Raw genomic sequence first — 15,150 nt, 5'->3', positions numbered from 1 at the left:
AAGTCAAAATCAATTCGCTATCATTTATAATGAAAGGAAAGAAGACTAAGGATGGTGTTTATGTGGGTGTGGAGAGAGGAAAAGAGACAGAACCAACACTAATTACTGCTAAACAAAAAAAGAGAAAGGAAGGAAGATGGGGAGGGAGGGGGCAAAAATCTCGTTCCATGCTCCACACAGTTCTCTCAAGTCTACAGGCTGAGGTCGTCGGAGCCCAGACAATCTCAGCAGGTAAGAAGATTCTAGGCCCACTAGACTTCCTTCCACTTTACACTGAATTGAATAAAATCATAAAAAGGGGTTTTGCCACCTGGGATGTAGAGCAGAACATAATTAAATTTAGTCTTCTTGGGACAGTGTTTCAATGGGATAAGTCAGCTCCCATTTAACCTCATACATAGCGACACAAAGAAAGGCCTTTCACGGCGCACAAGGTGTATAAACAAAGAGAAACCATGTCTTTCTGGGCAAAATTGTTTTTCTGGATTGTTTATTATGTTTAATCAGCACTGTGGAAAATGCAACAATATCTGTTCATGGACTTGAGAACCCCGGAGCAGGAACAGCAGGTGCTGATGTGGGGACAAGAAAGGAGGAGGATCTGGACAGCGGCCATAGGGGAGGCGAGTATGAGGAGCCAGGAGTGGGGGCCCTGGGCTGCCCCAGACAGAGACATGCGGGCATCCCGGTGGGGTCTTTGGCGGCTCACAGGACAATGACAGTGGAGGTCTGCTCCCTAGAGGGTGAGGGGGGCACTGAATTCTCCCCCAGTAGTCTCTTCTCTGATCCTTCCTCATTCTGGAAAAAAAAAGAAAAAAGAAATCCTTCGGGGAAAAGGATGCAGGCAGAGTTAGCATCATAGAACTCAGAAAGCAGAAAGAGGAAAGGAGGAGGGAAAGGAAAAGGTGACAGGAAACACAGATTAGGCAAAAAAAAAAAAAAACAAGGTGACAGAGGAAGGGGAGTGGGACGAACACTTGGGACAGGGCAGAGGGGAGAGTGGGGAGATCAGAGCAGAGGAGGGCGCAGAGAGGCACAGGGCAGCGAGGGTTGGCCCAGGACCATGGTGATGGCCACATTCCCCGACAGCAAAGGGGAGAGTTGCATATGGAAAGAAGCTGAGGGGGACCAGCCAAGCCTCAGGTTCGGGTGCCCCTGACCCTGCACTCCTACCTGCACTCCTACTCACCACCCAGACTCACACTGTCCAGCGGCCCCTGCCCGACAACTCACCAGGGGCTGGGAGCTCTGGCCACACAAGTTTCGAAGATTCACTCCCAAGGAAGCCAAGGACACAATGACTTTCAAGACACAGACAGCCAGGAACAGGGCACAGATTGCTGTGAACAACTTCTGGAGATAAGGGAAAAACAAAGATAGTCAGCTATCAGCTACTCCAATGCTGCCACATCACTACCCTCTCCACCCACCCAGGCACTGACTCTATCCAGCTTGCTGCTCCCACCACAGCTGACTGTGTGTCCAGCCACAGCTTCCATCCCACTGGCTTGTCTGCAGAGTGACCTTATCACTCCCTGTCAAGAAGTGGAAACTATTCCTTCAATCCCTAGAATCTGGAAGGGCCTAGGACTGCTTTGGCCATAGTGAAAGTGACACTATCCAGTGACAGGGTAGCCCTTAGCTGGTCTGGCAGCTTCTACTTTCTGTCTCCGGAAATGCTTGCAACTAGGGTGCTCCCCATTGGAATCCAGTTTCTGTGCTATGAGAAGCCCAAGCCACGTGGAGAAGCGATCGCTGGCTCTTGCTGACAGCCCCCACTGAACTCTGGACCATGCAGCTGCATCATCTCAGACCCCCAGCCTCGGCGAGCACTTGGATAACTTCCCCCCCATCTGACTGTAACTGCATGAGAAAACCCGTGAGTGAGGATGGCTCGTCTGAATCCAGCCAACTCACAGCACCGTGAGAAATAGTAAGTTGTAATTTTAAGCCACTACATTTTGGGGTGGTTTTTAATTCAGTAATGGAAAACTGGGATACCGACACACCAGAAAAGCCAGAAGAGTGGCCCACTATCTCCTCTCTGAAATATCTCCTCTTTGTTCCTCATCCCCTTTGATTCAGAGGATCTTCATATCATGAGGTCTGAGAAATGTCTGCAGCTTACATTAAAACCTCCTGAATGAAAGACTCAGCATGAGGTCCAAGCTTAAAGAGCCTACATCTCTCTCCTCCAGCGCCCCCAGCTCCCTGGGAACAAAGAGCTGTGATGGGTCCCCAAAGACTGGATGACTCCTGCTCACCCTCAGCATCTGCATGTAAGCTCTACACTCCTCCTTCTGCCATTGGTTCTCTTGACTTTGCCATCTGTACCCAATGGTAGGGATGACGACGTCCGAGGGATCACACACGGTGTCAATGTATAAAAAGGGTTCAGTTTGCCAGATGAAGCTATTCACGCAGAGGACAACAGCAGCCATAGCTGTAGCAAAGCCTGCCAGGGTGAGCAGGATGGATACATAGCCCTGGAAGAGAAAGAGGGTCAAGACACAGGCTCCTTCAATCAGTGGAAGAGTCATGAGGTCCCTGCCTCAAAGCCATCTCCTCTTCCCCAGCCCCTGTCCAGGAAACCCTCTCCTCCCCTCCAAGAAAGACCCCAAGATATTGGCAACCAAAGGGCAGAAGACAGGTAATGCAGCAGAACTCAGGAGTGGGTCAGTGAACAAGGTGGAGGAGAAAGGGTGTCCAAGACTCACAGCAAGTTTGCCCGGGTGCTTCTCATGGACAATGGCCCCAGCTCCTGCTGCGATCGCCTGAAAAGAGACACCAGAAAAAGGCCTCCAGTTTACTCTTCTGAATTGGTCTATCATCACCCTCCCACCAGCAGTTCCCAGAACAGCCAATGTGAAGCAGGATCCCAGGGAAAGACAAAGAACTCTGCCACAGAGACAGGACTCCACCTACACCTGCCCCACCTCTCCCACCTGTCTTCAAGAGAAAAAGAGAAGTGACAGGGTCTCAGCTACACCCTAGGGCAGCTTCCTCATGGCCAAAGGTCATTTGGCCCCAGAGGCTTTGGTTGCTTCCCCAGAGCCCCAACCCAGATCTATAAGCACCTTCTTGCCCATCACAACTTGCCTCCCTCCGGGCTCACAGCCTGTTCCTTACTCACCACAGACCCCGCCCAGAAGGCACAGCCTGAGGCACGCAGCACAGTCCAGGGCCCCAAGCAGAAACACACTCCAAGAGCACAACTCACAACCCCCAGCAATATCTGAGTCATCTGCAAGACAGAATGAGAAACCAGACCCCTTCCTGTGAGCCCACGTGCCCCAGCTGCCCTGGGAGCAGCTGCCTGGCTCCTATCTAGGTGGCTCTCCTCTCCTTTTCCTCTGCCTTAACCTCTCTACAGCTCTGATTCTGGAAGGTTCTGTCTCCTTAAAATCCATGAAGTAGCACTGGCCTGGGTCTCCCCTCACCTTTCTCATAGGCTTGGCTATTTATCCTTCATCACTTTTCCCCAACTTCAACACTTTCTCATCCCACTGAAGATTCCCACTTTTTCCCCCTATTCTCCTTCAGAGGTCCCATTGTCCCATCCAAATCCCCAGCCTGACCTGAGCTTCTGGCCTATCCTTTCTCTTCAGATCCAAACACACACTCTTGAGGGCTCTGTGGCAGACACAAAGATGTGCTTTTAAGACCCCCTTCAAGAAAGGGCTTGTTTGATTGCTGACAGCCTACAGTTGTCAGCTCCTTGAGGGTCACCCTAATTTTTCAAGCTGAAGACACATGCTGAGGAGGGCCCCCCCAGCCAATGACTAAGCAAGACAGTGGCTCAAAGGTCATCTCCACCCAGTATGGAACTCCTGCAGTGGGCAGCCTTTGCCTGGAAGCTCCCCACTGGCCTGGCAGAGTCTGCATTGCAGCCTGATGGTTCCTCCTACCCAATCCTGCTCCCCCTCTTTTCATTCCATAGGTGTCATACCCCAAAAAGCCATTCACACACCCAACTCCAACTCAGAAGAGAATTCCTCTTCTTCCTGGAAAACCCAATTGTCACCACCTGCACATCCTACTGGCATCTCGAATTTGTCACATCCAAATCCCACACCCCCCACCAACTACCCCCCACACACACACACACGTCTCTCGAACCACCTGCACATCCTACCAGCATCTCGAATTTGTCACATCCAAATCCCACACCCCCCACCAACTACCACACACACACATCTCTCAAATGTCTGCTCCTCTTGACTTTCAGGGCTCTGATCTCCTGGTCACCCACACTTCAACCCTCTGTATGCTGTGGATGCCTCTCTTCCCTTATCCCCCACATCCCTTCACTCCCATGCCATGGAGGTCTGCGAAGGACAGGGACTCCTTTGTCTCCTCACCATTCCTGCTATGATTATGCAAGTGCAGACCCTCGATCCTTCTCACCTGGATGCCTCCTGACTCTGAGGCAGGTTCCTGCTCAGAATCCATCCACAGTCTTCTCACTGTCAAAGCTGATTCAGGACAGACTCCACCCCTGGTCTTTCAAGGTTCTCAGCAACATGGCCCCAAATCACCCATTCTTGAAGCCCATTTTCTTTACTCTTAACCATTATAGAACTTGCCCTATGCCTTCCGGCTTCTTTGCCTTTGCTCCTGTTATTCTTTAACCTGGAATTCTTTTTTGTCCATCTTCCACCTCTGTCTGTACCTATTCCTTCTCCATGCAGGGTTCTCCTGCCCTCAAGGATGTCAGATGTGCTTCTCCCTCGCCTGATCTACCTTTAGTTCCAGTCATTAGTGTAGCTGCTGTTTCTTCTGATGGTCACTGAGCACTTTTAGATATAGCCCAGGGATTCTCTCTGTAGTTTGGCCTGAAGTGCTGAACACATTGCCTTGCACCTGTAGGCTCTCAGTCCATGTTGGGTCAATGAAACTGAATTAACAGCCTCTAGATTCTTCTTCCTGTTGCCCCACCTCTGGCTGGGACCAACTCCTCTGCACCAAAGAGGAGGTCGATTATTCCTTTTCAACCAAATTTCTGTGGGGATACTTACAACTTTTTCCTACACAGGATGAGATACAAATAGTGATTTCTCATGTCCCTCTCATGGAAATTCAACCCACTTTCCTTTTTTGCATCCTATTGAAGAAGGAGAGTTTCCATTGTGAAAGCTGAGCCTACAAATGGGGTCATTCTTGTCACACTCAACTAAAACAGAGTCGAGTGGCCAGGGGCAAAAAGCACTAGGGGCACAAAATGTTGCTCCCAAAATGTAATTCTCTACAAATCAGGCTGCTGAAGCTGCCTGCTGCAACCTGAAACCAGCTTTATCTACAGCTTCTGACCTTGCTACAACTCTACGATTCGTTTTACCCATACCATCGCTCACCCATCAGAGCTCGCCAGCTCCCCAAAACCTATGATCTTTCTTGAAGGGCAATATGTAACATTTCTCCTTTTTATAAACCTTTAACCTTCTCTTTGTTCCAAAGAAGTACTGGAGACCACCTGGTCTGTGTGTATGCCCCAAATTGCAATTATCTGCTCCCAAATAAAATGTTTTAATTTTGAAGATTTGGTTCCATATTTTAATTGACCTCATCACCTCGTTAATGTGCCCTCCTATCCTGCACCAGCCCAGTCTTACCCCTAGAGCCAGCTGCTCATAACCAATCCTGGCTGTGGAAGGCACAGTGTCGCCAGGGTGAAAAAGAAATTTCTTCAGAGAACTTCCAGCTTTCAGCAGTTGTGTCAAAGTTGACTCCTGGTGGATGTGGACGTTGATGTGGGAGGGCTGGGATGGCGTAGAGGCCACAGCAACTCCATTCACAATCACCGTGTTTTGGGTCATCCTGCCTGTCAGGGAGAAGACATACAGAAGTGAGGTCTGGGAACTAGGTGAGGGAAAAATACACAGCACAGGTGAAAGGAGATAAATAGTGTCTTTGTCAAGATCCCAGATGGGCACAATGGCTCACGCCTGTAATCCCAGCACTTTGGGAGGCTGAGGTGGGTGGATTACCTGAGGTCAGGAGTTCAAGACCAGCCTGGCCAATGTGGTAAACCCCTTCTCTACTAGAAATACAAAAATTCGCATGGTGGTGTGCACCTGTAGTCCCAGCTACTCAGGAAGCTGAGGCAGGAGTATCACTTGAACCCGGGAGGCTGAGGTTGTAGTGAGCTGAGATCTTGCCACTGCACTCCAGCCTGGGTAACAGAGTGAGACTCCATCCTAAAAAAAAAAAAAAAAAACAGTGTCTTTGTCAAGATCCAAAAGGTCTTCCCAATGCAGATATCAATGTCACAGTGACCTCAGTGATTAGTGACTTAGTATATCTGTATATATATCTTTACACAAAATACTTTACACATAAAAATGTTAAGAGATACCAAAGGCTATATATACCTTTAAAACCTTATCTCTCATCTTTTTCCCTCAACCACCTATTTGCCTTGCAGATGGAAAGTAATATGATCGGTTTCTTATAAATCCTACCATGACATTTTTGCATACCAAAGTGTGAAAAAGTATTTCTCCCCCCTTTCCTCACAAATAGCAGCACACTATACACACTCATTTGCATGACGCTGTGTTCACATGATCATATGTTTTTAGAATAACCCTACATGAGTCCATAAAAAGCGTCAACCTAAATAACAGAGAGAGGTTCTCCAAAAGAAAATGAGATTTATTCTGGAATAGGGCATTACAACGAGAATATGCTTACCATAGTAAATCGTGTGCACATTCAGGCAGGTAAAAGAAGACAAAGGTTTTTAAAGGAAAAATGGGGAGACTTACATAATCACTTTGAGATGATCATCCTTGGCTACAAGGATCAATAACAAGGGTGACACCTGTCCAGGGTTAGACAGGCAGTTGCTGGTGGATGTCCTCACAGAAGTATTTTTTTGTGTAAGGTTGTCATTTTACAGAGTCCTTTGTGACGATTTTTGTTACCAGGTGTTTACGCAAGAGAACCCTGCCTTGTGGGCTTTCTCAGGCTCTAATTTTCAGATTTTTTTTAACACAAGTGACTCGATTATGATTCTGACAACTTTCACAAAAGCTTCTTCACTCACTTGTGTAACTGCATATATTTCAAGAGTATGAATTTCTTATAATTTATTTAAGTGGTTCCCTATTGGCAGACATTTAGGTTATTTCCAATCCTTTTCCATTACAGACAATGTGGAATTGGCAGGGCAACTGGAATGCGCATTTGCAATTTTAGAAGATATTGTCAGTTACCCTCCATGGAGGTGGTAGCAATTCACACGCAGGAGGCAAACTCTTTTATCCTTTTCCTTTTATATGGGGAAAAATGCATTGATTTTAATCAATTTTATGTAATAAAATGTTTCATTTTAAATGTATATCTCAATGAGTTTTGACAAATTTATACGTTTGTGCAATTACAGCTACAATCAAGATATAGGACATTCCTACACTGCAACACGTTCCCTAAAGCCCCTTCTCAGGAAATAACCCCAACCACTGGCCATGAGCAACCACTAACTTGCTTTCTGTAACGATTTGCATATATTTTTAATCCATGGTTCTCTTTTATTATTATTTATTTTTATTTTTTTTATTTTATTTTTTCGAGATGGAGTCTCACTCTGTCGCCCAGGCTGGAGTGCAGCAGAGCGATCTCGGCTTACTGCCAGCTCCACCTCCCGTGTTCACGCCATTCTCCTGCCTCAGCCTCCCAAGTAAGTGGGACTACAGGCGCCCACCACCAAGCCCAGCTAATTTTTTGTATTTTTAGTAGAAGCGGGGTTTCACTGTGTTAGCCAGGATGATCTCGATCCCCTGACCTCCTGATCCACCCACCTCGGCCTCCCAAAGTGCTGCAATTACAGGTGTGAGCCACCGCGCCTGGCCAGTTCTCTTTTATATTTTAGAGAGAGAGATGGGGTGTTGCTTTGTTGCCCAGGGTGGTCTCAAATTCCTGGACTCAAGCAATCCTCCCACCTCAGCCTCCCAAAGTGCTGCAATTACAGGTGTGAGCCACCAGGACCACGCCTGGCCCATAGTTCTCTTATTATGAGTGAGGTTGATTGTTTTTTCATACGTTAAGGGGCATTTTTGTTTCTTCTTTTGTGAGCTCTCTATTCACATCCTATGTCCTTGTTTCGTTTTGATTTTTTTCTATGGAAGTTCTTTATCTATTCACAAAATTACCATTTGTGATATAAGTTTCAAATGTTTCTTTACAATTTGTAGTTTATTTTTTGACCTTGCTTGTATTTTCATACAATCCATATTCTATTTCATTCTATTTACGGTGTCTAGCTCTTAGACTTTTAAAGGACTTCCCCGTTTCAAGATTATAAAATAATCTTCCACATTTTCTTCTAAGTGGCTTTATGCTTTCAGTTGTAACTTTTAAATGTTGACCATCTGGAATTTGGGAGCTGCGTGACCAACTTTGGCCGTTGGGACACGGATCCAAGTTCTGTTGCTGTCATTCGATGTTTAACTTCTGAAAGATACGTTCCATTTGTGGAATACATCCTCTTTTTCTCAGTGATTTAAAATTCTCTCCTGAGCAGAAACGAAGTTCCCCTAGGAATGTAGGCCTATTCTAGGCCTTATATTCTGCCCATTGGCGTGTCTCATGGGCTAGGCATCATTACCACAATTTTAACCTGGAGCTTAATGCTAATTGGGCTGTTTCACAATCCCCTCGTGTGGTTTTTCTTTCAGAATTGTCATGGCTACTTTTGCTAGATTACTTTTCCACATGCACTTTAGAATCAGCTTGCCTGGCTCTAAAATAAATCCTGCCTAGGTAATTCTAATGGACATCCTGGCTAAGTATCACAGTTTACATCAAATAATATTAACAATTCTAATAACACCTGCCATTCGTCCTCTACCTACTTTTCAAAGCACTTTCACTCTTTCACCCACCTGGCCTCCTTGGGGTTAGAAACGACAGGAGTTAGACAATTCCGCACATGCACATCAGACTGCTTCCCACAAAACGAAGCCCAGCCCCAGATTCCAGCCAGACCTTCCCTTGAGGGCCCAGGCCTCGCCCTGAGTGCACCTCAGGTTCCAGCTATCTCCGGGCCCCCAGGACCACTGCTTCCCCCACCCCACGCCAACCCCTAGATCTGCCTCGCCCCCTCCTGAGGAGTCGGATCTGAACCAGGCTGGCACCACAGAGATTCCCCCTGCCGGCCGCCCGACGCCTGGTAGGTGGTGGGCTCTTCCCGGCTGCCCCGAACGCTTTCCTCTGTCCAGCTCCTCCCGTGCCCCGGGACTGGGGAAAGCGTCCGGCAGCCCCGCCACGCCCTGGCCCCGTCCCAGGAGCCACCCCACCGTAGGGCTCCAGCCAGGGTCCAGGCGTGCGGGTGGCGGAAAGTGCAGGGGACGCGCCAGCCCCAAGCCTCTCCTCCTGCTCTCCAGCCGTTTTCCTGGGGAGAAACACCTGCACCCAGCTGTCCCTCCCTCCTACGCGAGTTCTCCTGGAAACCAGGATGGAGGAAGAAAGATGTCTTGTGGACGGGACGGGGTGGGGGCATGGCCCTGGGGACTCCTCGTGACAGAGGGTCCTGCGGCAAGAGGGTCTCCCGGCCCGCGGGGTCCCTGCCTCACCTGCCGTCCTCCGGGAGCCGGCAGCGTAGCAGAGCGGACAGGAGCTGACCCCGAGCAGGGGAGCGACGGGAGGGCGGAGATGGCAGATGCAGGGGTGGGGGCTGAGGCCCCGCCCAGGCTGCGCAGTTTCCCGAAACCAGCTGCGGGCCCCGGGGTCCGGCAGGGGGGTTCCGCCCGGAGGAGCGGACCTGGCGGGAGAAGGCCGAGCCCCCGCGCGACCCCTGCGCTCCCACTCGCCCACATTCGCACGCCGGCCCTGGCTGGGCAGAGCTGGAGGCGAGGACCACCCCACGGGCTTTCCCAGAGCCGTCCGCCCGCGCACGCTCCCAGCTCCCCAGAGCCCAGTGACCCTCGCGCAGCGGGAGAACCCCAGACGGACCCCAGGCCCTGCAGCCTGCCGTGAACCCGAGGGGCTGAAGTTCAACCCCACCCCCGCCTCCACCCCCGCCTCCACCTCCAATTTTCAACCCACTTCTCCAGGCGGCGCCCCAGCCGGCGCCCCAGCCCTCCCGCTGCCTGCCCGCAGGTCCCGAGGAGCGCAGGTGAGGCAGCGCCCCACTCCTGGCTGCCCCCGGGACTCCTTCCGCACGCGCCCCAAGGTGCCTCCGCACAGCTGGAGGGGCGTAGGAGGGACCCCCACCCAGGGATGAGACTGCAGGGAGGGGACTGCGGAGGAGGCCAGGTGCGGCCCCCGCTTTTGACCTCTCTCCGCACTGCCCCGCGGCCCCTGCGTGAACCCGTCGGGCGTGAGCAACGGTCTGTGGAGCTGGAGGTCGGCGGTGGCGGGGGCAGGGGGGTATCCGGAGCCTAGCCAGGGCGCGGCTGCTGCCACAGGAGCTCCACAGGCAGCCAAGGGCTCGGTCCTGTCTCAGAGCCTGCAGACCGTGGAGGGGAGACCTCAGGAAGAGCCCAGGTGGAGGGGGTGAGGGGTGGGGGCGTGGGGCGCTGCTTGACCTAGACGCCTGGGCCCTGGGAGGAGGATGCGGGGGACAGAGCAGATCTGGGGCGAAAGGTGAGGTTCCCGCAGGCTCAGCGGTCGCAGCAGCCCCAGCATGATCAGCAGCCCCCTCTGCTACACACACTCCCCTCCTGAGGGGGCAGGGGTGCGGCTCTGTGACCAGGACAGCCATTCATTCGGTGACCCACTGGTCCCTGACTTCCCCAGCTCCAGTGAAATCTGCGAAAATCTTCTGACAGCCCTTCCTCCCTGGTGCTGCCTTCTTCACACACGGTGTCCCTGACAATGGAGACAGCCGACAGTAATGAGATGGCCCTGGAGGCCCCACAACCCACCCACGTCGATGTGCACATCCACCAGGAGTCTGCCCTGGCCAAGCTCCTGCTGACCTGCTGCTCTGCACTGCAGCCCCGGACCACCCAGGCCAGGGGCAGCAGCCGGCTGCTGGTGGCCTCGTGGGTGAGTGTGATGGCCTGCCTCGTGGGGTGGCAGGAGGGACTCCCCACCTCCTGCCGCAGCAGCACTCTCTGCCAGCCTCCCTCTCAACAGGACACCGAGCCAGTTGTGTCTTCTTACTTAGGAATGTGATTCTCTGGCATTTTCAGTAAGAGCCTGGGAAGGGGAGGCTCTGGGCTGAACGGGTGTGGAGGAGCCACCGACTGTGCGGAGTCCCCATCAGTGGAGCCCTTTCCTCTCGGCCAAACTCAGGATGGGCCGGCTCTCCTCCCTTTCTCTTTTTTCTCCCCCTCCTTCCTCTTCTTCTTTCTCCTCCTCTTCCTCTTCTCCTTTCTCTTCTCCTCTCTCTCTCTCTCTCTTTTTGGGGTTTTAGCGGTTAATCCCTGCAGTGGCGGCTCCACCTCGGAGCTGGGATCTTGGGTCCTTTGTCTTTCAGGTGATGCAGATTGTGCTGGGGATCTTGAGTGCAGTCCTGGGAGGATTTTTCTACATCCGCGACTATACCCTCCTGGTCACCTCGGGAGCTGCCATCTGGACAGGGGCTGTGGTGAGTAGAGCAGGACAGTGCTTGACTGCCTGTGAGAAGTGTGGAGCCTTGCTGTCCTGATTGCCTTCCTCCAACATGGGGCCACAGAATGCTGGCAGTCGGAAAGATCTGATTATCTAGGCCCATTCCCTGCCTGTTCAGATGAGCAAACAGCTGAGGGCAGTAGTGGCATGTCCTAGTCACACTGCTCTCCCATACCCTGCCCAGTGCTGCTCCTACCAGGCTGGCCGCCTCTCCTGCCTTCAACAGTTAATGTCAACTAAGGATCTAAGGACCTGCTCATCTCTGGATACTTGCGTTGAGATGGGGGAGGCAGACCGTGCCGGATAGTATGTGATCCCCCAGGAAGCATCACCCCCTGGTTATTCCCATTGTCCTACACAGGCCCTGCACACAATGGGAACCCAGGAATTGTCCATAGATGGGTGTGTGCAGTTTGCACAGGAGCTGGGTAGGCTGGTCATGGTACCTACACCCTCAGAATAGCAGTAAAACACTTGTATTTACTGAGAGAAGCCAAGAGTAATCACCTTCACCCACCCCATGGCAAAATACCCAGATTAGTTACAGAATTAGCCAAACAGGATTCAGGTCCACCTGTCCACTGGGATATACTAGATTTCCTGTTCTTCAAGCTCAGCTGAGTGGATCATTGGGCACTGTTAGGACAGGCTTCTAAACCTAATAGTGCCCACTCTGTATAGACTCATCCTTTATTGAGAGCTTCTGCAACACCCTATGACTTTTATCCACAAGATCCCACCATCCCTGGAACTTTCATAAAGCACTTGGTGTTGTTTAAAAAGGAAGGTTTAGGAGCTCACACCTGGTTTGACCACAGCTCTTAGGTGTCACTAAAGCAGGGCCTTCTGTAGCCTCAGGAGTTGGATCGGGCTCCACCCTCTCAGCAGTTATCTTACCATGGGTACTAAAGCTTAGCATGAAACCTCCCGCCCAAGCTGAGTGTGCTAGGGAAGGGCCTGCTGCATGGAGGCTGTCTCATCGGAGGGGACTTGCATTTCCTGTGCTAAGCCTGCTCCTGGCTCAATCTCTCCCCAGGCTGTGCTAGCTGGAGCTACTGCCTTCATTTATGAGAAACGGGGTGGTACCTACTGGGTAAGTTCAGGGAAGGGCATGGGAGGGGACCAGGTTCAGGCTGGAGGCCACCCCAATCTCCTGCCCTGTTGCAGGCTTCTCTGAGCCTTGCCCTGTTTTCCCCCGATTGGACTCTGGGAGAGACTGAAACATGAAGATTTCTCTCTGCCTCCTTCCTCCCCAGGCCCTGCTGAGGACTCTGCTAGCGCTAGCAGCCTTCTTCACAGCCATCGCTGCCCTCAAACTTTGGAATGAAGATTTCCGATATGGCTATTATTACGACAGTATCTGCCACATCTCCACCTCGAGTGGCTGGATCACCCCAGCCCCCACTGACAGTCCAGAAGAAGTCAGAAGGCTACACCTGTGTACCTCCTTCCTGTACATGCTAAAGGTAGGTGGCCAAGGGGAAGGTGCAGCAGCAGGTGGGGCAGGGATAGCCAGGCCAGGCGAGGGGCAAGAGTCAGCTTCTCCACCAGAAATAGCTGTTACCTATTCTGCACCAAGCTTGAGTATTGTCACCAAGGACAAAGCATCAGACAAAACAGAAATGGCTCCTGTAGGGTATTACAGACTAGTGGGCAATACAAGCATTAAAATAATAATAAGTGAACCAATATAGCAAGTGTGCAAAGTGCTGCAAAGGTGTTAAATGCATGGTTTCCCTTGATCCTCTGAAGTCTTGGAGGTTATCAGGGAATCAAATCATAGCCCAAACCTGTCACTGTGTGAATGAGGACGCAGGCCCAATGTGAGGGGTTTCCAGCTGCATTCTGCACACTAAATGCATTGACTTCCCCTCCAGAAGCCACAAACTTGAAGATAAAGGGGTAGAGATTTTCCCAGGTCAACAAGGAGCATGAGGACAGAGCAGGAAGGCAGTTGTCATCCTGGTGCTTATGGCCTTGGCCCTCTGTCCCCAGGCCTTAATCCGTACCCTTCATGCCATGCTCTTGGGTGTCTGGATTCTGCTGTTTCTGGCATCTTTGGCCCCTCTGTGGCTGTACTGCTGGAGAAAGTTCCCAACCAAAGGGGTGAGTCCCTAAAGTGTGTGCCTGTGTGTTTGGGGCAGTGGAGCTGCTCAAAGGAGACAGGAATGGACAGTGGACAGTTTGGGGAGGAAAAAGGGGCTCATGACTCAAGTCCCAACTATTATCATGCCTGTCTTTCTACCCAGTGGTGGCCCAGCCCGGAAAGCCCCTATCCCCAACCAAGTGGCCCCCAAGTCAAAGAGCCTAGGAATCCAGGGAAGTCCATATCCATGCTATACCTTTGCATCAGGTACCATGCAGCTGATTCTGGTAGTTGCAGAGCTAAGCTGCCCTGGAGGAAAGACTCCGCCCTTTCTTTCCCACTCACGATTGTCTTGCCTTTCCTTTTCCCTTAGAAAAGACACCAGAAAGAGATGTTGGAAGTGAGCTGAATCTAGCCATGCCTCTCCTGATTATTAGCGCCTGGTGCTTCTGCACTGCGCATCCCTGCATCTGACTGCTGGAAGAACCAGACTGGGGAAAAGAGACTCTTCAACATCCCCAGTTATCCTGCTGCCATGACCATGGCCACAACCCTGCTCCAGCAGCACTTGCCCATTCCTTACATCCCTTCCCCATCCTGCTCCGCTTCATGTCCCCTCCTGAGCAGTCATGTGATAATAAACTCTCATGTTATTGTTCCCAGGTTCTCGCTTAGTTATTCCAGGGAATTTCTCTTGGTTGGAGGAGGAAGTGGAGAAGGAGCCAACGGCAAACCTCAGACACCCTCCCACAGCTCCCCAACCTCCTGCCTCAGGCTAGAGCTGCTGGCCCTGGAGCTAGAACCTCTTTGAGGCTGGTCCTGTGGCTGTAGGTTCAAAGGCTTAGGAATAAAGGATGAACGGGGCTGAGACTCTGAGCCCACTCCCTACCACTAACATTTAAGAAGGTGAATGCTTGGCAATTTAAGAATTAGATTTTTTTTTTATTGTCTGTTTGAAAAGATTAAGTAGACAACATAACATTGATAGGACATCCAACAATAAAGAAAGGACATCCAACAATATGACAAAATAGAAACCTTACAAATTATCCATAAAAAATCCTAAAACTGCTGTATAAAATATGAATCATGTATTTTTAAATTCATGACTATGAACCAAGAAAAAGATGGAGGCCATCAAAGCCTATAGAAGAAGTAGGGGCAAGAATTCAGAGTGGAAGCCAGTATCTGCCTGTGTTAGTCCCACAACCACCCACATACTCAGTGTTCCACTTGAAGGACCTACAGGGCTCAGCATGTAGTTGTGTTCATGGCTAAGTTATATTATAGTAAAAGGACACACAAGGTGGGGAAAGAACACATTAGGTGGACTCTGGAAGAATCTGGGCACAGGCTTCCTATATCCTCCCACAGTGAGAGGCTACACAGTAATACAGCAGTGTTTCTGCCCAGGGAAGCCCACCTAAGACTCAAAGACCAGGGTTTTTATTGAGAGCTAGCCACATAGGCACTCCCTCCACCTGCACAGCTACTGCAATTCCAGA

At 50.9% G+C, this 15,150-nt stretch overlaps 2 protein-coding genes across 4 annotated transcripts; one reads left to right on the top strand and one right to left on the bottom strand.

Annotated features, from left to right (window-relative positions):
• Window positions 1-460: 460 nt before the first annotated feature.
• On the bottom strand, window positions 461-10,007 carry TMEM176B (transmembrane protein 176B). Of its 2 annotated transcripts, XM_003896853.5 has the most exons (7): window positions 9,576-10,007; window positions 5,613-5,821; window positions 3,134-3,244; window positions 2,718-2,774; window positions 2,265-2,486; window positions 1,234-1,353; window positions 461-798 (listed from the first exon to the last, which is right to left on the bottom strand). In XM_003896853.5, exons 2-7 carry the CDS (start codon window positions 5,814-5,816, stop codon window positions 706-708), a joined length of 807 nt encoding a protein of 268 aa, XP_003896902.2. In that variant the 5' UTR covers window positions 5,817-5,821; window positions 9,576-10,007; the 3' UTR covers window positions 461-705. The 2 variants fall into 2 exon arrangements, with proteins under 2 accessions (XP_003896902.2, XP_021792110.2); XM_021936418.2 differs by lacking the exon at window positions 3,134-3,244.
• Window positions 10,008-10,013: 6 nt separating this feature from the next.
• On the top strand, window positions 10,014-14,307 carry TMEM176A (transmembrane protein 176A). 2 transcript variants are annotated; one of them, XM_009204200.2, is made up of 7 exons: window positions 10,015-10,117; window positions 10,741-10,992; window positions 11,426-11,536; window positions 12,596-12,652; window positions 12,816-13,025; window positions 13,555-13,665; window positions 14,019-14,307. In XM_009204200.2, the coding sequence occupies exons 2-7, from the start codon at window positions 10,819-10,821 to the stop codon at window positions 14,052-14,054; spliced, it is 699 nt and encodes a 232-aa protein (XP_009202464.2). In that variant the 5' UTR covers window positions 10,015-10,117; window positions 10,741-10,818; the 3' UTR covers window positions 14,055-14,307. The 2 variants fall into 2 exon arrangements, with proteins under 2 accessions (XP_009202465.2, XP_009202464.2); XM_009204201.2 differs by lacking the exon at window positions 13,555-13,665 and having other exon boundaries at window positions 10,014-10,117.
• The last annotated feature ends 843 nt before the right edge of the window (window positions 14,308-15,150 follow it).

Source organism: Papio anubis, chromosome 4, assembly GCF_008728515.1.
Source record: "Papio anubis isolate 15944 chromosome 4, Panubis1.0, whole genome shotgun sequence".
NCBI classification, from domain to species: domain Eukaryota; kingdom Metazoa; phylum Chordata; class Mammalia; order Primates; family Cercopithecidae; genus Papio; species Papio anubis.
Note: the sequence above shows the minus strand (reverse complement) of the source record. Positions and strands in the feature narration are given on the sequence as shown.

Bases quoted from the DNA above. Each gene is read 5' to 3' on its own strand.
- TMEM176A (XM_009204200.2), top strand. From the start codon at position 10,819: ATGGAGACAGCCGACAGTAATGAGATGGCCCTGGAGGCCCCACAACCC. The intron at 10,993-11,425 runs GTGAGTGTGATG...TTTGTCTTTCAG, and splicing joins GGCTGCTGGTGGCCTCGTGG to GTGATGCAGATTGTGCTGGG. The intron at 13,666-14,018 runs GTGAGTCCCTAA...CTTTTCCCTTAG, and splicing joins GAAAGTTCCCAACCAAAGGG to AAAAGACACCAGAAAGAGAT.
- TMEM176B (XM_003896853.5), bottom strand. From the start codon at position 5,816: ATGACCCAAAACACGGTGATTGTGAATGGAGTTGCTGTGGCCTCTACG. The intron at 3,245-5,612 runs GTAAGACTGGGC...TCTGTCTTGCAG, and splicing joins ATGAGCAGCTGGCTCTAGGG to ATGACTCAGATATTGCTGGG. The intron at 799-1,233 runs GTGAGTTGTCGG...TTTTTTTTCCAG, and splicing joins GCCAGAGCTCCCAGCCCCTG to AATGAGGAAGGATCAGAGAA.